Source organism: Silurus meridionalis, chromosome 4, assembly GCF_014805685.1.
Source record: "Silurus meridionalis isolate SWU-2019-XX chromosome 4, ASM1480568v1, whole genome shotgun sequence".
In the NCBI taxonomy this organism is placed as follows: domain Eukaryota; kingdom Metazoa; phylum Chordata; class Actinopteri; order Siluriformes; family Siluridae; genus Silurus; species Silurus meridionalis.
This window is the reverse complement of record NC_060887.1, coordinates 19,085,445-19,110,373: the sequence shown is the minus strand read 5'-3', so window position 1 is coordinate 19,110,373 and position 24,929 is coordinate 19,085,445. Positions and strand designations below refer to the sequence as shown.

The window sequence follows — 24,929 nt, the reverse complement described above, 5'->3', positions numbered from 1 at the left end:
CTTCTTCCTGATCACTTAGCTCGAAAAGCTTATCTTTTGAAGTTTAGCTTGTATAGTTACATTTTAGTATGAATAAAAGCAAGTGTTTGGGGTCATGGCCTTCAGGTTGAGAGGGAGCAGCTTGCTGCAGGTGTAGGTGAGGTTTACAGGCATGTGAGTCTCTGTAAGCCACTGGCTGCTTGCCTGGAAGATGGTCGGACAGCAGAGGTAGGGACAGCTGGACCTTCTGGCTCCCCCTAGCCTTGGCCTAAAAGAGAGGGCTACTCACACTCATGCACACACACAACCTGCAAACCCTGTTTATTATAAGCAATTTGAGATGTGGCTGCCAAGTGTAGGAAGGCTATATTGTTCAATATTTTAGATTATGCATTTGCTGCACAAATATATGAGCTAACTAACAGCAGTTACTGTGATTTCAATGAGTGCGTAGTTGCCTACGCTTTTAAAGAATCATCAGAGAGATCTGTGGGAGAGAGCGCATATTTCTTGTCAGGGGAGTGCATAAGGGTGTGAAACTAGCAGTATGAGGCTTTCTCATGACAGGAGGCCACACTAATAGATGTGCATGCTTCTTATTGGCTACAGCTGCAGATCGTGTATGTGTGTGTATGTGGGTAAAAGAGGAAGAGCACGCATGTGATGTGGTAGAGGTGTTGGGTGTTGGTGCTGCTGTGGGCCATGTCAGCTCAAGGCTGACTGGGTAACAGTGTGTGTGTGTGTGTGTGTGTGTGTGTGTGTGTGTGTGTGTGTGTGTGTTTGTGTGTGTGTGTGTGTGTGTGTGTGTGTGTGTGTGTGTGTGTGTGTGTGTGCTTTAGTGTGCAGTGGACCTGAAAGCTGCTTCATGTAATATTGAGATGCAGTGTGTTATGGCAGGAGCTCCACTCACCCCTGACATCCAGCAGTAGGGCCTGAGAAGCTAGACAAGCAGACAGCAGTGCCACTGTACATCCCTTCAGATGCTCCAAAATGTGCATGTCCTTTACGTTCTTTCTCTTTTTCATTTGCACATAGCATTTGGATTTTTTTTAATACCACTGTACGGTCCTTAGATATTGCAGATGACCAATTATGCTTAGAAATGATTACCTTAGTATAAATTGATAAACAAATCAGTGTTTGTTTGAAGACATTTCCTTTCTCTTGGCATTTATTGTGCTCTATTCTACTGAACACAGTCACATACATATAGGCAGGCATGCCATCACATTATTGGATGACTGCAGTCATGCATATTTATGTGCACTCACCAGAATCTCTCAGTGTCTTGCACAAAGCCATGTGTGTGTGTGTGTGTGTGTGTGTGTGTGTGTGTGTGTGTGTGTGTGTGTGTGTGTGTGTGTGTGTGTGTGTGTGTGTGTGTGTGTGTGTGTGGCTTGCATGCATTTCCTGCCAGAGTGTGTTAATCCGCCTGACTGCAACTCCCAATGAGAGAGCAAAGGGACATGAGAAAGAGAGTGCAAGTGTCAAGAGATGTACCAAGATGAAATAAGAAAGAAGAAGAAGTTGGAGGGGAATGAGAAAAGAAGCAATGAGACATTCCCATCTCGTGTTCCTTCTTTATAGAAACTTTGAGGGCAGTAACGATTTTGATGTTACTGTTACTAATCAAGGGACATTCAGAAATATACGGTGTTGTGGGGGCTAAACAATTATTCTAAACCCCAGCAGTCATTTCTGTTTAAGATAACAGCAACTTTTATTAACCCCTTATAGGAAGCTAGACCAAATGAAAAGTAGCTACCTGATCAGAACATAAAACCAGAATATTAGTGCAAGTTGTCCTCATCTTCAGCTACTCATTAACTTTAGGCACGTGTCCAGTGGAGAACTTGTTCCCGAACCTTATCAGTTCCTGCTCCAGTATAAGTACTTTTCCATGTAGCAGGGACTCCTGGAACTTGCTATATTGTGAGTGGTTTGATAGGTCAAATGCAGACTACAGTAAATGACTAAACCAAATGCAGAAAATTTCAAAAACCTGTGTATCTCTGACAAGCCGCTACAAAGCTTTCATATTACTGCAATGACAGCGTAACAAGTGGTAATGTTATTTAAGCATGCACTTGTGCTTAAGGTGCACACAACTGTGTAAAAGTGTTACTTTAAAGTGCACGCAACTTTAGTCTTATCTTCAATGTCTACCGTGTTGCCGCATGCAGAATTGTCATCCATTGCTCTGCTTGTGTATGCATTTGCATCACCTGTATTATTTTACATAAGTTCAGGAACTAGGAACTTTTCTAGGAACAGTGCACTTCTCATTCTGGAGAGCTGCAAAACACTTGCTTAAAAGGTTCAGAAACTTTAGTGGAAACATACCTGTGGGTGTTTCCAGTCCAAGATAAAAGAAGATGGAGAGTAGAACAAGAACCACTGCTGGTGATTCTTTCATGCACTTTGCAGCCTAATCAGACCATTTTCTCTGTACTTTTCTGTATAATCTGCATGTGGTGGAACAACGAGCTCTTATGATCCGATCCTCCTTAGCCACTACAGAAGTGTATCAGGATGATCTTGTGGGCGCTCGAGTTTATCTGTCCCATGTTTTAGTTAAGCACAGCTTAACACACCTTACCTCGAATTAAAACCTAGCAATGCTTCTCAGCGGTGGTTCATTTCAACTCCATAAAGCACACCCAAGTTTTGTACACTGTTGTACACATGGTCAGGCTAATGCAGGAAATCCCGTTTCAAAAGTGTGCAAAGCAGAGTTAGGCATATAGGTAAAAATATTGACATGTTTTGTGTAGCCACTCTGTTCTTTGGCTAGCCATTGTAATGCTTTGGCCGGGTGTGTGTTCTCCAGGGACAACAAGAGGCAGCGCACACACTCCGCATCACGCAAATGGGACCTGACATTATATTCTGCCTCCACAAACAGCAACCCACACCAAACGCCCTCATACACGCCAGCATGACAGAGAGCATGAGGCTCTGAAAGGAAAATAAGCACTCGGAATTTGAGACGGGTGGCAGGATGTAGGGATGGATAGATATGAGGAAAAGAGGACTGGAATGAGTCAGTCCAAAAAGTCGTGGGCGAGCGTAAGAACAGGGAAAGAGAGCATGAGGTGCATAAAGAAGAAGAGAACGAGAGAGCAGCTAATGGACGAAGAAGGGAGGAGGATAAATGAGAGTAGGCTTATGAAGGCTGGGAGAGCAGGAAGGAAGTGTTGGGGAGGGGAAAACCGAGGGGGAGGGGCAGAAGAGCGAAAACAAGAGCTTCAACCATTCAGAGCGCATGGAGCTCTGCAGGGGAATCTTACCTTGGCAACACAATAGAAGCCGGTCACATTAAAGAGAGCCAGCAAGGAGAGGAGCACAGGGACAGGTGAACAGATGGCCCAGGCCCAGAGACAAGCAGATCAGCTGACATGCTTCACTGTGTGTGTTTGGGGGAGCGAGAGAGAGAAGTGTGAATTAACAGGATTGCATTGGTGCCCTTGTCAGTGCCTGATGGAGATTTTTTTTCCCTTTCCTTTGCTGTCATTTTTGCATACCTCAGCTTAATTTGCACTAGTAGAGCACAGTAGTAACTGTACCGCTCTGTGTGCTCCATGTTCCCATCCATCTGTTTCATTACTGATGATTTGTATCGGATTCATCTTTATCAAACTTCCTCAACAATAGCATGCTGTTTTGAGTGGAACCAAATACCAATCTTTGAGCTCAGTGTTTTGCCAAAAAAAAAAAAAACTTAACTATACAATTTTGAAGTTCAAAACATTACACTTTACATTGCCAGTTAATTTCATGTGTTTGTTTTTGTTAATTTGCATTAAGATCTTAGTAATTCTGGAGCTTTCTTTGTGGTGGCAGTGATGGCTTTTTTTTTGCTTTGTTAGAGTTGCTTTTTACCTCATACTGCTGTCAGGAAAGTGAGAGGAGGATGTATGCTGGTCAGAGCCCCCTTTCTTTTGGGTTGCAGTCACACTAGGAAAGCTTGTGTGGGAAATCCTCTAAAAATAAGACCATTCCATGCCAAAGCTTCACTAGGATGTCTCCATTTCTAACAACGTTCACACCTTTTCTTGTCACCCATCCTTTTTTTTTTCAGCTTTCTGTATACTTTGCAGTTTCAGAACATCATGGTGTTAAATCTAACAAATGTAACAAAACATTTAAATGTCTTTGTTATTGATGTGATTGTTCAACATGCCTTCATGTTTTCCCTCTCTGTCCTGTTTTGAACTGTTAAAGACATTGAGAAAGAAAGGCTTTAACGGTTGCAACAGTCCTGAGCCAGACGGAGATGACTCAATTGACCAGAGCCCCCTACAAGATGACAAGTTCAGAAAGAGCGAGGAACTGGATATCCTCTTCAAGCGATATGGCGTGAGTATTCCTCTTTCTCTTGCTGCTCTAACCCGTTCCCTCTCTCTGTCTTTTTCTCCCTATCCTGTCCCGGACCTTAATGAAGGCTCTGAACAAGAAAGAGCACCGGGATTCGGAAAGCCCGGACCCTGAGGAGCCCTTCTCGCTCACACCTCGCACTGAGGAGAAGTACAAAAAGATAGACGAGGAATTTGATAAAATGATGCAGAGCTATAGACTGTCAGTGAGTACCAGTGTGAAGGGGGTCACTTATGGCCCAGCAAGCAACTCACAGATATTGCTGTCAGCCCAAGCAACCGACTCACAGAGCACCTACGTACCATAGCTCAACACCTTACCCCCCCAGCCCCTCTTCCTTCATTCCTCTTAATTTCCTCTGAATGTGTGTGCTCGGCCACAGGGACAGCACAATATTTACAGCGTCGCCATTCTCCCCTTTACTCTGCTATTAGAGCAACGGAATATGATTTGGCCCTGATCCTGTGCTGGCTCTGTTATTATAAAAAAAACTGTCATCCACAATGACCAATGACTGAACTTTTGCCAAAAATGTGTGTCTGAGTCATGGGACTTTCCTCTTAAGTGCTTGAAAAAAGACATGGGCCTCACTCGTCCATCTAATATCAGTGCAAGGATTAAAATTGAACTCAAATATGTCCAACTCTTCAAAGAGAATGAAGATTGGGCCACCTAGCACACCATTCAAGGGAGTTGGCAAGCGAAAGCATACAGCACTGCTTTTGTTTCTCTTTTTTTTTTTTTCCCTTTACTTCTTCCTTACTTTCTCTTTCTTTCTCTCTCACACGTACATGAAAGATAGCAGAACTGTAACCCCACTCATTTGTTCACTTGGGAAATGCACACAGTATGCACTTCCTAGGGCAAACTGTAATACAGCTATACATAATGATATTAGTTTCAGTTTGACAGTTTTAAGTTGACATTAACTCTTTTGTCTTTCAGAGTGCAGATTTGACTCAAAGAGTTGAAAGACCCCAGCTATGGGCCTTTTTGAATTATTTTTAATTGGAACTGTACTTGGTGAAGGGATTTTCTTTTCTTTTATTCACTTTCTTCAGTAATCACTTTAAGCAGTAAATACATAAACAGCTTGTAGGAAATGCAAAATAAATAAGCTAGAATCTGTATTGATCTATATTTTACAAGACCATACCGTGACCTCAAGGATGATTTATTATACTGTTACTAAAGATATTACAATATCTTGCAAAGGATATTTGTAACCTTGTGGTTTCCACTACCTTTTGATTCATGGTGAAGTTATAGCAACCTTTCAAAAACTTGGCAAACATGCTTGTTTGTGAAACATGGTTTAAATGTTAGTGCATACAGAATAGGAGATTATGCAACATTACGAATTTGTCATTGAGTCCAAGGTGCTGTCCAGTGTTGTATGCTTTCCGTTTTCCTCTCACTCTCACCACACACTAACCCCTTCCCCACTGCCTGGCTTGTGTGTAGTGCTGTAACACATGCCTACTGTTTATCCCCCTGGGCTACCAGCATGCCACAGTGGGCTATTGCTGTCAGAGTTTCCTCTCAGATCTTTTCCAACAGATAACACAATCATTATTTGATTTTCATGTGTTCTTCAATCTTTGATGTTGCATTATTTGATAGTAAAATTTATATATATATATATATATATATATATATATATATATATATATATATATATATATATATGTATATATATGTATAATGTATGTTTTGTTGAATTCTTAATTGTTCAGAATGTGTTGATTTAATCTTCTATAACAGCCGAGCTCTGTTGTGTTAGCAAATCACAGGTATATATTAATACAAGTGTATATGTTGATACAACTCGTTGTATTGTGGGTTTTCGATTAAACGAAGCTTAACGATTAAAAACACTTGTTGAAGTGTTATTTCCCAATAAGAAAATGTATAAAGGTCGCTTTGGTTTGCAAGATGATATTTTAACATTTATAGAACAAGACATTTTTGTGTGCCCACTTTTTGAAGTAAAGCAATCTGTTTATTTTCCACAAGGCAAAGCCAAGCTGCAAATTCTTTTTATCTCATTAACTTTTAGAGGGAAAAAAAATAGAACAAGAGGTAATGGTTTATAGCTGCTATAAAGAATAATTTGTTTAGTGGGTGTTCCGCAATATTAAATTGAACTAAACAGTAATAAAAAGGATGATGTCAAAAGTATTTTATTTAAAAAGATGTCATTGATGTCATGAAAATGTAATGAAATTGCTATGGTGTAAGAGGAATATAGTGACTGGGTGTTCTGAAATAGGCAAATATTTAATTATGCACCACGATACTGTTAATTTTATTATGATCGCACATCCTCTCATGCCGTATCTCTTACATGTCGAAACCTTGACTGAAACTTTCACTTGTTTAGATTTTTGCATAATAATTTTCTCTGTTGATTTGAAGTGTGAATAGTTTGTGTTTATATCAATAAACTTGAGCCGCATTCCCTTAGTATTTTTCAAGGATTATGAAAAATCAGGCAGGTTTCTTTTTCCTCTTGGTTTGTACAGGATGAACAGACTCCTATTTACATGATTCAAGTCAGTTGGAGAGAGATAGAACAGCAGAGCATCGAGTAGACAAAGGACTTGAACTAGCAGACTGCTAAACTGGGTCCAAATCAGGACGCAAGAGGCTCGTTGCGGCCCACATTCTAATTTTAGTGACCCTGCTTTTTGTGGAGGATCATGGTTAAATGGGTCTTCATCAGAGCTAGAGGACAGTTTGAGTGCACAGAGTACTGGAAGTGGCTAGTTGTACGTCACAGAATGCCAAAATGCTAGTCACCACAACTTTTATTTAGCTGGCCTGAAGGTGTCCGATGGAGCAGCGCAAGACCATGTTTAGTCAGACCCAATAGAAACAGAGTAAAGTGTAGTTTGTAAAGGTTTAATTTGATGTTGAAAAGGTCTTTGTTATTATAATAATCTGTCTTTGACATAGTCGAAAAGCAGTCTACGTTTTGGTCATATAGTGTCAGAGTAGTAGCTCCTTTAAGAATTTTAAGGCTCAGTGAGATTAACTTTGTACTTCTGTCTTAGCTGCACATGCTCTGCTTCTGGAGAGTCTGCACAAGTCACTGGCATGCTATTAAAATGTGTGTGTGTTTACATTACAATGCACATTTTTCATTTTGTATGTTACCATGTGTGCATGGTATATGAAGAAAGCAAAGGCATTACTAACTCCTCTCTACCTGTGCTCTCAGTCTACAGTGCCAGCACCCACTTTCTCCATGCCAGTCACAGTGCCCGTGTCCAGTCAGAGTCCTCTGCCCTTCAGCAATCCCAGCAGCCTTGTTACCACTTCCTTTGTCACCTCTACGCTCACAGACCCTCGCCTGCTGTCACCACAGCAACCACAGCTCCAGAGGAACACAGTGTCTCCTGGTCTGCCACAGAGACCGGCCAGTGCAGGTGAGAATGATACAGAGGCTATGTCTACACTAACATGGATACATTTGAAAACAGAGAGTTTTCTTTGTTTTTGTTTTGCACAGTCATCCAAAATGTATCTGTCAAAATCTTTATGTTGTGGTGTTTATGGAGGAACCACAGAAATGCAAAACATCTACTCACAGTCTTACTATTGTTTGTGTGGTCATGTGATTCCAGATCCAAATTGTAGTTCAGGTCAATTTTTTTTTTAATTTTTTTTTTAAAAAAATTTTATTATTTCTTTTAAAACTTACTTAAACACATACACATAGACAATTTCATTCACTGCGGCACAACCAGCCTCTGTGTGCTCTAAGTGTTGCGACTGACCATACAAAGAGTCATGACCTGAGTCTTTGTTGCATGACCAGGCTGACAAGCATTTGATGGAAATAATAAAAACTTCCTGGTTCATGTTGCATGTACAACCCATGCATGCACAATACAGGCTTATTTTCTATTGTCACTGCATTTCTATGTTGAAGGCAAGGTGTTTTAAATCTTGTGACATGAAAAGAAAAACGTTTTAACACAACAATGGCGGTTTAATTTTTTTTTATATTACTATAGAAAGAAAGCAAGAAAGCAAGCTACACTGGTGTAGCAGTGGATGGAGGGGGCTAAAGGGTAGATGCTGATTATTAAGTTGGGTACACTGGGATTAAGACATATGAGACCCATACAGGTATAAAAGTATGAGGAAGTAATATATATTTTTTTTCTGGTTCTTTTGGTATCAATTCTAGACCTGCCATTCCTATGCAACAAATGAAACCATCCTCAAACAAAACTATGTGGCATAAAAGCAACAGACTAAACGAAAGAACAATAGTCAGACTAATATATGATTTCAGATGTTCAATAAAAAAAATAGACAAGATGTAAACAAAAATATTTTATAACTGTGTAATGTATTGCTAATATATTAAAAAGATTGTGTTTTGAAGGGTTACTGATTGGATGGTCAGGTCTTTCAGCCCCAGCACCTCCAAGCTGCCACTGTTTGACCCCTGAGCAAGGTCCTTAACCATCTTACATTTACATTATATTTACATGCAGATGACCTTATCCAGAGCGACTTACATTTATCTCATTCATAAAACTGAGCAGCTATGGGGTTAAGAGCCTTGCTCAGGGGCCCATGATGTGGTTGGGATTTGAACTCATAACCTTCGGATCCACAGTCCAATTCCTTAACCACTAAGCTACAACCTTCCTTCTCTGCTGTATCATGGCTGACTTTGTGCTCTGACCCCAGCTTCCTAACAAGCTGGGATATACAAAAAAAAAAGGAATTTCACAGTGCTGAAGTGTATGTGACTAGTAAAATCATTATTTAAATCGCATCAATATTTTTTGACAGTCAGCCTATAAAATTGTATTTTACACAGCATATTTAATTTTTTAATTTTTTATTATTTTTTTTTTTTACAAAGCTGAGGTCATTAAAGCATTTGCATGCACCGTGCACTTTTTGTTCATGCTTTTATTTGACTGTTTTCAGTTTTTGAATTAGCATGCCATATAAAATGTAGTCCTCTGAATAAGTATTGGTAGTGGTGTGTATTAAGTAAAATCATGCACTCTGCAGGGTGCGATTCATAAAAATAATGAATGTCATGTCTATAAATGTACAGTAATATTAACCTTGAATGTCATTTATGTTGTCCATTTTATTTGCACACTTCACATCACACTCGCACATTACTGCATAATGTGCAGTTACGCCTGCGATCTGATTACCAGCGTGTACAATTATGGTATTAATGCCTTACTGTGAGTTAGCGCTGAATACAGCCTTTAGTATTTACCTCAAACTCTTCCATGGCCAAGCTGTACGAATTTAACTTTTAATTTAAAAGTGGCACTTAAATGATCACATATTGGCAGTTTAATCCTCTCAACCACTCCTTTCTAACTTTTCTTTCTCAGGTGCTCTTTTAGGAGGTGACCTGAATAACTCAAATGGGGCATGCCCAAGCCCAGTGGGTGAGTGTTATTCATTGCCTATCCATCGTTCTTCAGGTGCTCAGTCCTCTCGGTCTGGGTAGCGGGGATGGCAGTAAGCAGGTGTTAGTAGAGTATGATAGAGATGTTGTTAAAGTAAGAGCTATTGAGCGGAGGTCAATCTTACAGGCAGTCTCGGTCTTCCTCTCCCCACAGTTGTGCTCACACAAACACACCTGTTAGTAATCAGCAGCTGAGGGTCACAGCACTCCCCTAGCTTGTAAACAGCAGACCCCTAGGGATCACAGGAAGAGGCGGGGTGAACAAAATGACAACTTTGAATGACTTGAATGGTGTGGACTGACACTGCTTGCCCCACACACACACATTTCTGCTTTCCTATCCAGTTCCTTCTCAGCTGTTCCCCATATCTCACTTGTCCCTGAGATGGCCAAGAGCTCCTCACATGTAGTCTTGACACACAGGGACAGCTGGAAATGAAAGCGTCTGCTCATCAAAGAGCAAATGTGGCCAGAGATCACAGTTTCACTGCTCAGGTTGTTGTGTAGCGACTGTCACTATGGCACATCCTGTCGTTTTGGGGATCAGGTTAAAACTTTTAGATGGTGAAAAGAGGAGTGAAGGAGAAGTAGTAAAATATCGATTCTTGTCTTTCTTTCTTTCTTTCTTTCTTAATTCTTTCTTTCTTTCCTTCTTTTAGTCCTTGTTTGATTTAGATTTTTCTTTTTTTCATGCTTTTGTTTTTTCACTCTTCAGTTTTTTCTCTCTTTCTCTCTCTTTTTCTTTCTTTCTTTCTTTCTTTCTTTCTCTCTTTCTTTCTTTCTTTCTTTCTTTCTTTCCTACTTTCTTACTTTCTTTCTTTCTTTCTTTCTTTCTTTCTTTCTTTCTTTCTTTCTTACTTTCTTTTACTGCTTCTCTGCCTCCATTCTCAGCTGTTGCAGTTGAGAAGGAGCTTAGGGAATGTCAGCATTGACGTCACACTACATTCCTGCCATTCCCGCCGCCTGCCTGCAGTAATCAGACCCCAGTGCGGGAGGACAGAAAGACTGAGAGGGACATTAGACAGAATAAGAACGAGAGGGGCTTACATATATATATATATATATATATATATATATATATATATATATATATATATATATATATATGACACCCTGTCTTACATATTTAGAACTATAGTCACATACCTTGCACTTATTCCAAGCAGGTATTGTTGGATAATTCAGAGTTCCTCTGATGATGCTCACTGGCTCTTCCACTTGCACCACTGTTGCAGCTCTGTGTGCTGTACGTTTCCACCAAACTACACTGATGTAGCCAGACAACAAATGACAGTAATAATGTCATGTGCTCAGAGTAACACTGTTGATGCTAATGCTTTGTGAGTAGGCAGAATGATGGGACATGGGAATACCAAACTTCAAATCTTTTTCCAGTTTTGGTCCCTAGGTGTTTCATTAACTTGTTTTAAATGTTCTCAGCTAATATTTAAGCAGTGTTGTTGTACTAATTTTATTACATGTTTAAGTGTTTTCTCTCAGCAGTGTCCCACTGCTATTTTCTTTATTCCACTCCACTAGTTAAAAGTGTATCTTTTTTTGGTGCGTTTTACATTGTAACTCAGTGATATAAGTATGCTTATGATAAACAGATTTCCATTTCAACAGTAATCATCTTAGCTTTGCAGCAGAGTGTTCTGTGAGGTATAATATTGATGTATATGATTGTCTCATGTTAGAGTGTTACTCATAGAGACTCTGCCACCATGGGAAATCCCACACCTGTGTCCTTTGGCCTATGTCTCTGTACCAACATTTATCAACTGGCAGCACTGCTTAGCACTACAGTTTGACTTAGTAATAATCAAAAAGATTAATCCTGATAATTTATTTTCTCTCCATGTGATACCTCTGCTATATAGCGCTTCATCCCTCTGTGAAATTTTCATTTTCATTCCTCTCTCACACATGCAGCCCTCACAGCTCTATACCACATAAGCAGACACACAGGGCACAGACTAAACAACAGTTACCAGTAATTTCCCCTTTAATTTAGTCATAATCGGGTTATAGCTGGTACACAGGGGATTACATTTGTAACACTGAGCAAGTGTTGTTTCAGAATGCAAATAGCATGGTGGGATAAACTATAACAGGCTTAGTCTGACTTTCTTCCTGCTGTGCAAATATTCAACCACTGTCTTTTTCCTGGTAGGACGCTGGAAAATGTCCCCATGTGCGCTGGGTCAAGCAAATTTTGAAAATGTTTTCAGTCTTTTGTGTATGTGTCCTTGTGTGTGTGTGTGTGTGTGTGTGTGTGTGTATATATATATATATATATATATATATATATATATATATATATATATATATATATATATATATATATATATATATATATATATGTGTGTGTGTGTATATATATATATATATATATATATATATATATATATATATATATATATATATATATATATATATATATATATATATATATATATATATATATATATATATATATATATATATATATATATATATATATATATGTATATACACGCATCCATGACACATTTGTTTCTCCTCTCTCTATAGCTAATGGCTACATCAGTGCCAGGGCCTCCCCAGGCCTCCTGTCTGTCTCCAGTGTCTCAAATGGTAATAGCATGGGGAAAGTAGTCCCAGCCAAATCTCCTCCTCCGTCCAGCCCTCAGATGGTGAGCAGTCGTAAGCCGGACCTCCGCGTCATCACATCTCAAAGCAAGAATCTCATGCAGCTGGTGAGAGCTACAACTCACACACACACACACACACACACAAACACACACAAACACACACACTGCGCATACAGGTCCATATTAAACATTCAGAACCTTTAAGAAAACAGTTGTCAAAACACCAAACCAAGATATAAAATAAAAGGTCTATAGATAATATAACTATAGATAATAATAGAAAACCCATAGCAAACACAGATTTAAAACGAATCAGCTGACAGAAATGCCTAAATTAAGAAAGTTTAGAGCAGTCAGGTTTGATTACCGCAAACGCTAGATAAAGTTTTACCCAAATCATTAGAACAGTTTAGGGATTTGTTAATTTTCCTTTCCCTTTGGAGTTATAATCCTCGGTTTTTCTGTCCATTTAACCTCACCCCCTGCAGACAGATGAGGAGCTGGAGATGGTGACTGAGGTGAATACTGTTTTTTTGCCTGTTGTGAACTTTTGGTTATAATGATGGTTGTAGTGCAGTGTTTGTTTGATGGCTTGTATGGTGTGGTTGCCTGATTGTGTTTAATTCCACACAAAGACTTGCTTTAGGTTGCATGCTCAAACAATAATTGATATTAGGTTCACTAAATAATTTTTTACATTAGTGGTAATGATTAGGGATGCACCGAAATAAAAATTCTTGGCCGAAACCGAAAACCGAAAAAGGAGGAAAGCAAGGCCGAAAAACGAAAAAAACGAAACACCGAAAGAATTTATGGCAATTATTATTACCATTGCATTTATGTCTATGACTGTGTACTAACTGTACAACTGTACAACTGTAACAATACAACAATATCACTGGGAAACTTCCTGCCTTTTCAAAAACGTCCACCACAGACGGAGTGCGTATGCTCGGAGGGGTTTTGCTTTTCTGTGCATTTGTGTTCCTCTGATATTCAGCATAGCGATCGGATGTTTGGATTTCAAATTAAACCCGACGTAAAGAAAGTTTTTGCAGACGAAATTCCGTCATTAAATGTTTTGCAAATCGCTATCCGTGGGTCTTTCTCAGATATACTGAAATACGTCACACCGCAGACATGTTGTTTTAGACATGCACGTGCGGGCCGCGGTTTCTGTTTGCGTCATCACAACAAACTGTTTTTTCGGTGATCAAAGTCTTTCGGCCGAAAACCGAAAATGCACTTTTGGGCCATTTTCGGCCAAAAAGTTTCGGTGGCCGAATATTCAGTGCATCCCTAGTAATGATTATTGTGTTGTTGAAATGAATATAAAAAAAAATACAGAAATGTTAATAGTCACAGGATCAGAGTTCAAGTTCATACACTATGTACAATGAGATGCTAACCTGGTATATGGATACAAAATGCATGCTTACTATAGTGCGCACACATACATAGGTGCATGGGTACATTCGTGATCAGTGACACAATAAACTGTATGTATAAATCAAACTTCAAAGAGGTCTCTGTCTCTCTCTCTCTCTCTCTCTCTCTCTCTCTCTCTCTCTCTCTATGTATATGTTTGTGTGAGAGAGAGAAAGAGCAGGCATGCAGAGAAAACATGTCAATCTGTGTAATTAGTATATTAGGCTTGCAAGCACATGTTGGTGTCTCTCTCACATGCAAAAACTAATGGTTTTAAGTGTGATTTTGTACGAGGACTTTACAGTGCTAGTCATGCACAGATCACTATGCTTTAAAAGAAATGGCAATAAACTGACTTGTAACCTCAGAACAACAGATCGTCCTGGTGAGTCACTGAGCCATGATTCTACCGAAGCCCCTATTGACGTGTCCTGTTCAGAGTGCACTGCATGTGTTTAAATCTGCATGACTCAGAGTGACCTTCAGTTTAGCCTTCATCATTGTGGTGCTCAGAGAAAGAGACAGCAAGTGAGAGAGAGCGAGTGCTACTTTTCTCAGACTTCTTTTAATAGAGGCTTTCTTGAGATACTTAAATCCGCACTGGAAACTTCTGGAAACCAAACATTACAAAAAAGTTATTGTGCTGGATCACGATGCACAGTGCTTTAAAATCAAGTCGGCTGTTTCCAATCAGTTTGTAATGATTTAAAAACACTTTAACAGAACATGAAAAAATAATTGAATTACCCTGACATCTTAGGAAAGTGCATTAAGGCTGTTTATCACAATTGCAATGTTGTATCATTATATTACTCACCCTCAGAGTGTGTGTCTGCTCTGCTCTGTGATTTATCTTGTTTTGTGCACTGAAGTTAAACCCTTCATCTCACTCCTTTCCCAGAATGCTCAGCGGTTAGGTGCCTCCCAAGTGACCCAGCCTCTAACTACTCCAGTGGTTTCCGTGGCAACGCCCAGTCTCCTGACCCCATTCTCTATGCCAACTGCCTACAACACAGGTAAGAGGGTTACAACATGGAAACACGGTGGCATAAAAGTAAGAACATCGCACTGAAGTTTGCTCACATGGACCATCACATCAGCAGTTCCTGCAAAAGTTAGAAAGTGAACCAAAGCATGAGATAAATTGTAAAATCTTTACTAATTTATGTCTTTCCTGATCATCCAACTTTTTTTTTATTTTTTTTATATATATATATCTAGAGTATCAGCTGACGAGTGCAGATCTCACAGCTCTTCAGGCTTTCACACCACAGGGTGCGCTGTTGCCGAGTAACGTGACCACTTGGCAACAGCAGCAGCCATCAGTATCACAGCAACCGCAGCAGCAGCCATCCATATCCCAGGCCCAGCAACAGCAGCAGCAACCACAACAGATCAGCCTGGCCTCACTCAGTAACCTTGTGTAAGTTGTGCACATCCCGACCCACACACATTTGCACATTTACACGTTAATGTTGGTTTATGTACTAATGTGCACCTGCACATGACTAACTCCTGACTGCATGTTTGCTCACTAGCTTCTTTTCCTGCTTAGTTAGGCAACTTTGTTAACTGGGCAACACGATTAAATTCATACATTTATGATATATGATGTATCATTATATTTATATATATATATATATATATATATATATATATATATATATATATATATATATATATATATGATGATATATATGATGATATGATATACATTTGATACGGCTTATCGCTAACATAGCTTGGTGTCACGTTTATTGGTGTGTCTATATCTTTGCTCTTTTTTTACCATATAGTGCAGCTGTGCTGGTGTGTAGATCATGATATTTAAGAGTATTTTAGATTAGATTTTGACATTTCAAATTAGGCTACATTTAGGGCTGCACAGTGTATGCTATGTGGCTACGTGTCCACATCAGGTTGTGAATAACTAAATCATCGAACTCATGTGCTTTTTGGAACATCCTCCCATTCCTGATTTAGTCTGTTCACTGTTATAAAATCTTCCACTTTTGGGGCCCCATAGGTGCAGTGAATACAAAATGAAATTTCACAGCAATTTATACAGAGGGATTCCATAGAATTGCATGCTTCGAACTTTGCAAAAAAAAAAAAATATATATATATATATATATATATATATATATATATATATATATATATATATATATATATATATATACATATATATAGTATATATAAAATATATAATCACATGCTTTGAACATTGTGCACATTCACAGGTTGTAGATTATTTATACATTTTTTTACATTCTGTTAAATTATTACAGTCTAAATATAAAATACATACATAAAGGTTTTATATATTTTGCGGCTTATTGTAGTGTGTTGTTCAATTATAATGAGAAAATTCTAGCATTACAATTATTAATGAAAAATACTATGTCTACAAATTCTTCTGAATGTCTTTTCTGATCAGAGACCACCTTAATGAGTGGATATTTATAATGAGCTATGGGTTTGTTTGTTTATTTTTTAACATACACACACTGCACATCATTTGCATGTGCAGTAAAGTTTCTTTAAACAAAAATACTTACACACCGCAGTTTTTGCATTATTATCAAGAATTTGCGCATGTTTAGTCCTTTGCCGTCTGAGAGTTCCAGCCTGAGGGTCAAACTTTTAAGATAATTGCCATAGATGTACTTTTCTTGACTGGAAATACAGTACATCCCGTGACAAAATGCATATGTTCAAAGTAAAATAAAAAATGTTTTTATTTATTTGGTAAAATGTGTTGCTAAATTGTTGCTATCCTAACCAGTTTGTTTACTCCTAGTATTAATACATAACTTCAGGCTCCCATCTGGAGAAGTTAAGCAGCAGCAAAAGGATTTATAGTTTCAGGCTATAAAGTATATAAATCAGCAATTTTGTCAATACACAAGTTGTAAAAGCTTAAACAGGACACCGTTTGCTGTGTGTGTTGTGCTGGAGTGGTATACCTAATATACCCGCTGTCTTATTCACACGCTGTTTGTTTTTTTTTTGTTTTCTGGTTTTCTGGTTTTCTGGTTTGCAGTGGCTTAAGGTGTTTTAGCTGTGTATTTCTCACTGCTGCATTAAGCAGCATTAAGGTTCTTGCAACACACTCTGCTGTTAACACAGGTGTGATGCGGTTTGCATGTGTGTGTGTTGGGGGACTGAAACTGCTCTAATCTTCCCTTTGTTTGTGTTTGTGTGCTCTCTGTGGTCTGTTCACAGCATGTGGGGTGCAGACAAACAGAACGGGGAGATGGCTAACTGCATCTCCGGTCTGGCCGCTAATGTCAGGTGAATAGGCTGCTAAGGGAACTCTGTGTTGGTCAGTTCTGCACTGACGGCTCACCGTGCTAGTCAATCACACACTGTCATCCTGTCTGCGGGAGAGGCGGTCACAGCTCCAGCTTCTGATTGAGCCTGAGAAATAGTCAGTGTGCTTTTGCTGCCAGCAGACACCTCACTTTCATGCTTCAGTTTGCTTTGTAATTGTTTGTGATTTATATCTGCTATTTTCTCTCGCCGTCCATCTGTGCTTGTAGTGTGGGCGGATATAAAGTCATGGGAAGTAGATTGTTGTTTTTAAATACTTTTGAGCAGTTTCAAGGAAATGTGAATTTGGGGATCTGAAAGCTCTTACAGTCACCAACATGTGCAACATACAGTTTAGCGCCCCCTGTAGGCCGGTGTTCACAGTAGCCTATAGTGACCACAAGGTGGTGAAAGAGCAGGATAAGTAATCAGGAGCATTTATTTAGCCTTGCCTGTAAGGAAAACAATTTAAACTCAATTAACCACTGTTTAATTTACTTACTTGTTTTTTTGTTGTTGCTTTTTAACCAAATAGAGTATATACAAAAAACACAGTAGGTACCAAATACAGTGTATATTGATGTACACATCACAAAGAAATGTGATGGGGTTTTTAGTTTGTTTATTTTGTAAGCACCATCATATGATGTTCCATGAGTAATTTGTGTTTTGTAGGCCCACACTACCCTGCAGTGTGAATGTTAATAGATCTTTTACATTGGTTATTTAGTAATCATTTTGAATTTTGTAATAGTTTGTGGTCTCCCAATTGAAAAGTTTGAGAGAGGTTATTTATTAGGCACTATATTTAGTATTTACTATTATATCAGGTTTCAACTGTTAGACTTGCTGTTGGAATTGTTTCATCGCGTGATCTCAAGCTTCCATCAAAGCCAACGCTCATCTCCTGTATTCACTTTCGGCATGCGTTCCAAAGCTCTGTATGACTGTGTGTTTAACCACATGATAATTTGATACAGTTGAACTCAGCTTGATGGGGACAGGCATGTGTCTGTGATTGTACAGGTTTTTTTTCCTGCTGGAACAGACAGAATAGGGAGGGGTGTGTGTGTTTGTAGTGCATGTGGAACTACTGCCACATTGATCATGCCACCATCTTCTTTAAAAATGTGTGTGTTGTGTGTGAGGGTGGGGGAGTTTTGATAAGAAGATGCTAGTGTTTCGCCTTGTCTTTCTCTCTGCAGTGTGACTTCTCAGGCCAGCTTACTCTTGGGCAGGGAGGATGGGCTCAGCTGGTACTGTATTCCTCTAATCTTGCTGTTTTCTGTCTGACTGGCTGTCTTTCCTCTGTCTGTCCTCTGTCTGTCTGTCCTTTCTGACTTCTGTCTGTTTGTTGCACTTACACTATTTCTCTCTCTCTCTCTCTCTCTCTCTCTCTCTCTCTCTCTCTCTCTCTCTCTCTCTCTCTCTCTCTCTCTCTCTCTCTCTCTCTCTCTCGTCTACCTGCTGCTTTAAGTGGCTGGGATGCGTCTTTGTCACTTGTCACGTTTTGTTCGCGTTTTTGTTGGAATGTAGCAACAAGGCATATTTAGCTTTGTGCTGAAGTCACTTTATACAGATTTATAAGGCTGATGTGTTATTTGCACCCTTCTGTCTCTGCCTCTCTCTTTTTTCCTGGATTCATAACACATGCAGGTCTTGTTTGTGGAACAACACACACACACACACACACACATACACACACACACTTACAGTAAGAACTGTTTTGTGGTTGAGGCAGAGTGAGAGTTTGGACTGGGTGATCGTGTTTATGAAAAAGGGAGAGATAGACCAGTATGAACCCTTTTCCACTGACATGAAAAAATATATATTTTAAAGATTTTTTTTTTAATAAGCTACATTTTGAATTTAAATTTCAACATCAACAAATTTTTATTTAGACAAATGAATAAGAGACAAACTGAATGGAAGTTGCAGTGCTAATGGTGTCTTACCAAACTTTCTTCCAGTGTACACAAACTAATTAATAAATAGCTGTGAGCCATGAAGCTCCACTTATACATGTCCTCCTGCTGTCTATTGATGCAGAAGAATTTGCTTCTGGATAGGAAAGCAGATGCCCCATCCCAAAAGTACAATAAGCCAAATCATTGTGCTCATTAATATTTATACGTTTTTTAGTTGTTCAATTTCAGCAGTGCCTAAGTAGATAATTGTTAGGCTGGAAAAACAGGCTGATTATTAAAAAAAAAAGTTCACTGCTCCCTGTCAGTGGTAAAAAGGAGTAAATATGGCTGCATGGCTTAGGGAGCTAACTGCTTTCCTGTTGCTTCTACAATGTCTATGTGCTTTATCTTCCGTTTGTCAGAGTGCCTCATAAGCAGGACACACACACACACGCACACACCATGATGCTTGGTTTTTGTCTATTAGGATGTCTCAAACAGCTGCTGATTCAGGGCTGTTTTTATTGTGATTATGTGGCAGATTTGTCAAAAAATTTTGTCATGGGCTCCAGTTTAATCTCTGTGTAGTTACTGTCAGCACTTTGTCTTTGTCATAACTCACGAAGCTGTTTTCAGAGCTCATTTTAATTTCTCTCTCTCTCTCTCTCTCTCTCTCTCTCTCTCTCTCTCTCTCTCTCTCTCTCTCTCTCTTTGTCCTTCTATTACTTCTATTACAGGCCAGTGGGTCCCATCCCTCACGGCGCCACTCTGACGGTGAACACTAACCCGAGCGTGAGCATCAAGTCAGAGCCGGTGTCTCCTAACCGTGAGCGCACCACCCCAATCTCCACAGCAGCTCTCTGCGTGTCCCAATACCCAGGGGCCTTGAGGATGGAGGCCCGCTCGCCACTCCACACCATCAGCGGTAGTAACAGCGAGCGAGACGAGACAGGCCAGCCACGGCCTCCGGATTTCAGTGCGGCTGCACTGGGGCCAATCAGAGCAGCAGGAGAGCAAACGGCTTCTGCAGAGTCACAGGAGGGGGCTAACATCAAGCGCATGAGACTGGATGCCTGGGTCACATAAAAATATGCGAGAGCCACCCTATGTCTCATACACACATTACACATACATATACAAACACCACACATACACATTTTTCTCCGACACAGTTTCATCTGCAACCAAGACACATGCATGCAACACACTCTTTCCTTGGCCTTTTTTCTGTTTTTCTCTTTCTCTCGCACACACACACACACACACACACACACACACACACACACACACACAGTTTCTGCATATATATATATATATATATATATATATATATATATATATATATATATATATATATATATACACACACACACATACATGCAAGATAGTAATGAACAGAGGCCAATGCAGGTGCACGTGCAAGCCTAAAGTGCTGATGGTTCTGAGCATGTTTAGGATGGGACAATTGTTATTTCTACAGAGCAGAGAAGAAAAAAAATGCCAGCTTTACTGACCTCTATCAGTCTTTTCTGTCCTCAGCGCTGTCTCCACACTGACACATTTTCTGATCCATGTTCGGTTAAACCGCTCAGACAGCCAAACACAGGCTGTTCATTGTGGGATGTAGAATTGTGGTATCAGCCGCCAAGAAGCTGATATCCAGGTCATGTTATTGTTTGAGGTTTTTTCCTTTTATTTTTTTAGTGTGTGTGTGTGTGTGTGTGTGTGTGTGTGTGTGTGTGTGTGTGAGAGAGAGAGAGAGTGAAGGCTTGTTTTTTTTTTGTTTTTTTTTTGCTGTTTATTTTTTATAACTCTTCTCTCCTCTAATTAAACGTTCTTCTTCTGACTATCATGCTCAAACAGCTGTAATACTGACTTACAAGATATCCGATATTGTTGCATTTTAATCATCAGGATCTGTGTCTTGTAAATCATGCAAAAGGAGGAAGTTTGAATCTCTTCTATACAGCTGACCTATTCGAAGGTTAAACATATTTCAGGGAACGACTATGGTGACTCATGAGGTGAACTCAGCCACACAATCTCTTAACGAACATAGACCTGCAGACAGACTGACAATAATTATGTTTGAGTGTGTACAGAGTGTGACAGAAATAATGTGGCAGTGGCCGGTAAACAAACAAGTGCTCAGTCAATCATGGGTTCAGAGTTTGTTTCCTCCATTTCCTCTATGCTCACTCTGTATCACATCCATCAGCCGTGCACCTATCCATGAACAGCTCGTTAGGGTCTCTCGTTGTTTGCAGGAGAGGCGGGATTTTTCACTTTCTTCACTTTTGTACACACAAGTACGTATGTTTGTACCGTACGTATAGTGTAGTGGAAATGTAGCCCTATTTGTACGATTTGAACTCAAGTCCTGATATTAAAGACAAATGTATAAACGTTGCTCAGCTGAACACTCTGTCGTAAAGAGTGGGTGGCTGTATTAGTCACTACTGTTAGTGTATGTGAGAAGCAACCTAAAATTCTGTATTTATTACTTGTATGTCTGGCTTTTGCTATTCAGATGTTTGTTAGTTCATCTTACAAAGCAAGATTTTCTTAACTGTTGTTTTAAGAACCCAGATGTGGTTAAAAGCAATCTGAGCTGTCCAGGGCTCAAGGTTGCTGGTTTCTAGGCTTTCAGATCGTGTAAATATCCAGTTTTCTCCCCTCCTTGTTTCTGCAGAGGCTCTTGTGTAATGAGAGGAAAGGATCGGAGGTCAAACCAGGATTTCTTGAACTCTCCGCACATGGGCATGAGAATTGTAGAACTGGAGAGGAGTGTAGCTTTGTTGTGAAGCAGGAGAAGCCAGGTGAGGAGGACTGTACATAGAGAAACGTGTATGATTATACACATTGTGCTGGATCTGCCTAAAGCAGAGCTGTAACTCTCAGTGGACGTCTTTCTATTTCTATGTGTAAATAAATTACCGTGTTGCGAGCAAGCCTAGTAGAGATGCAGCAAGGGGCACAGACATAGATATGACTGTTTCAGGATCGATGCCTTTTTTTTTTTTTTTTTTCTTTCCCTTCCTGTCACTGATATTCTAAAGGAGTGCACTTTAAATCAACCCTCACCGTCCTTCACACATATGTTTTACCCTCTTTACTGCTTGACTGTTCTTCATAAGAGGGAATAGGATTTTCTTTTTCCCAGTCACTTGCGCTGCTTACATTTCCACATTAGCTTGGCCACTTGGCTTTCACTATGTGCAGGACTGTCCATATTGGTCTAAACCCTGCTCCTTAAACATAGACACTCCATCCCTCCTCACAGAAACAGCGTGCACCCTTCAGGGAAGAAGAGCTCATGTTTGCAGCCCCACATTTCATGCCTCGTTTTTTTGACAGTGAACAATTATTGAAGACAAAAGTCAAATTTTTTTGTAAAAAACAAAAAAGAAAAAAAAGATGTACTTAAACATAGATTAGACTTACCTTGACACGTGTTGCAAATGTGCAATTCTCGAAATGCAAAAAAAAAAGAGATGTCTATTATCAAAACAATAATGTACAAAATTGTTTTATGGTCATTAGTGTAGTGAATAATAGAGTGAATAGGATGAAGGATGTTTCATTATTGGTAATGACTAATAGGATGAGCAGCGATCTCTGGTTAAAGTCTGTGAACAGAATGGTTTTAAATAAATTTGAACAGTGCTGTACATGTATTGGTATTCCAAATCTGTAGTAACTATTTTTCATTTCCCTCAATTGCTTAGAAAAGAGAGGTTCGGTGTCGCATACCTAAAGAGATGAAGTATTGGTGATAAAAGTACAGTCTTGCTTTATGAAAAAAGGTGAATCAGGACTCACCCTGAAGTGTGTTCAATCTTGTTTAATTTGGTTAATAACTCCATAATATTTTTATATATATATATATATATATATATATATATATATATATATATATATATATATATATATATTAGTCATATTCATGCTCAGGTGAGATTTGCCTTGCATCAGTCCCTCCATCTTGGCAGCTGATTATTTCTTTTTTTTTTTTTTTTTCTTTTTTTTTTTTTACCTGACCACCCCCTCCTTTTCTTTCCTAATGTCTATCGCTCCCTTTCTTTCGCTGTCCTTCTCTCTTTTGTGTGGCAAGCGGCCATCTCACTTAAATCACAACCAGTAGCTCATACCACCTAGGGAAAACCACACACACACACACACACACTCGCTTAGTACCACCTTGGATCTGCACGTTGGAACACCTGTAGACTTTACGCCTGAGCTTTGAACAAATGCGCAGATTGCTGAACGTTTTCCTGACGTGCAAGAAGTTTGCAAGCTCTGATAAGGATCTAATGGTAAGAGTCATTGTATTCAAAAGGAAAGACAATCGTCACGTGAATAGTTAACTTTCGCCCCCATGTCCCCATGTATGATGTTTAGAGAAGCTCAATTTTTCTAGTGTTAATTTGTGCTGGTGACAGTTCTATTGTCTGTTTTATTATAATTGTTATAATGGTTATTCTTACCATTATTGTTATCATTTTTGATGGTAATAATAATGATAATTTAAAGATTTTTATTTTCTGAATTTTTTTTTTTTGTGTAGGGTAGGCATCTTATTTTATTTGAATTTAACTTTATTTTATTATATATGAAAAACTATATGAATATCTTTGTTTTCAGGGTTTTTTTTTTGTGTTTTCTTTTTTTTCCTTCAAAGGGGTGTTACTAATATTGCACGATTTATTAAGACAAAAAAAGTCAGTAGTGATATTAGTACTTATTGGTAATGATGGAAGTCGAAACAAGTCGATAGAGTGACCAGTCAAATGCTGCAATTTTTAGTCAATTGTACAAAACTATCTCTACATGTAGGAGAGTAGGGGTAGCCATTCATTTAATTTATTCAGATCAGACACAGATGTCAATGCATGGGCGTAATAACAAGCAAAGAATGAGTCATATTATAATAACTGAAATGTAATTTCATTAAGAATATACACCACACACACAACTAGAATAGAAATCGAAGAAGAAGAAAAAAAAAAACGTTTAAAGAAAAATAGCTAATATATTGTGTTCTGCTAGTATGCTTTGAGTTTTGTTGTAAACAAAAGATATTTTCTGTTGTTTTCGGAGAATGATATACAATTTGTGTATATTTTCATAAACAAAGTATGCACTGATATGTTATTACAAATTATATACTGCTTTTACAAAAAAAAGTGTTTGTTATTGTACCAAAGTATCCATTTGTCCTTTATGACCTCCTCCCTCCCCCCTTTTGCGTATGTTTTACTGTATTTTATATATTAAATAGACAAGTTGACCTACAAAGAATTTCAGGTTTCATTTTCAGTTCTTTCATTATAAATGTCTTGTGTTTTGTGCTAGTCAAATATTTGTTTCTTAATCTTTACCAAAAACTTTGAATGAGCTCCTGTGCCCCTGAGGTTACCCTGAGCTCTAATTACTGTCTCTATGATTCATATGTTCTCCTTGTGTACACATGGGTTTTATCTGAGTTCTCTAACTTCCTCCCACTTTCCAAAAACATTGTTACTATACTATAAATTGCTAATATTATTATCCAATGTAAATTATCACCTTTATCCGTGTGTCCTGGGATAAACTTTAGGCACAGTGCAACCCTGGCCAGGATAACTACCATATTCATACCCAGTTCACCTCATCCCTTATCCATCTGAATAAAACCATTTGTTTATAAATTTATAAAGTGCTTTAACATTTTATAAAATACTCACTGCGCATTTTTATTAGGAAACACTATACTCATATTGAGTAGCATCTTTTTTTTTTATCAAAATAGCCCAAATTCTTTGTAGCAGTTCTTCTTCCACAAGA

At 38.8% G+C, this 24,929-nt stretch overlaps 1 protein-coding gene across 9 annotated transcripts in view; it reads left to right on the top strand.

Moving 5' to 3' along the window:
* mef2d (myocyte enhancer factor 2d) overlaps positions 1-24,404 on the top strand; it is a 56,008-nt gene extending 31,604 nt beyond the window's left edge. The window contains exons 4-13 of one of the 9 annotated variants that reach the window (XM_046846184.1): positions 4,424-4,561; positions 7,580-7,787; positions 9,741-9,797; positions 12,371-12,555; positions 12,939-12,968; positions 14,780-14,894; positions 15,100-15,301; positions 17,107-17,175; positions 18,399-18,449; positions 19,838-24,404. In XM_046846184.1, coding sequence (XP_046702140.1) covers positions 4,424-4,561; positions 7,580-7,787; positions 9,741-9,797; positions 12,371-12,555; positions 12,939-12,968; positions 14,780-14,894; positions 15,100-15,301; positions 17,107-17,175; positions 18,399-18,449; positions 19,838-20,186 — 1,404 coding nt within the window. In that variant the 3' untranslated portion in view covers positions 20,187-24,404. Of the gene's footprint in view, positions 1-4,203; positions 4,339-4,423; positions 4,562-7,579; positions 7,788-9,740; positions 9,798-12,370; positions 12,556-12,938; positions 12,969-14,779; positions 14,895-15,099; positions 15,302-17,106; positions 17,176-18,398; positions 18,450-19,837 lie in introns of all 9 variants that reach the window. The other 8 variants (XM_046846185.1, XM_046846187.1, XM_046846186.1 and 5 more) reach the window with 8 other exon arrangements.
* Positions 24,405-24,929: the final 525 nt, after the last annotated feature.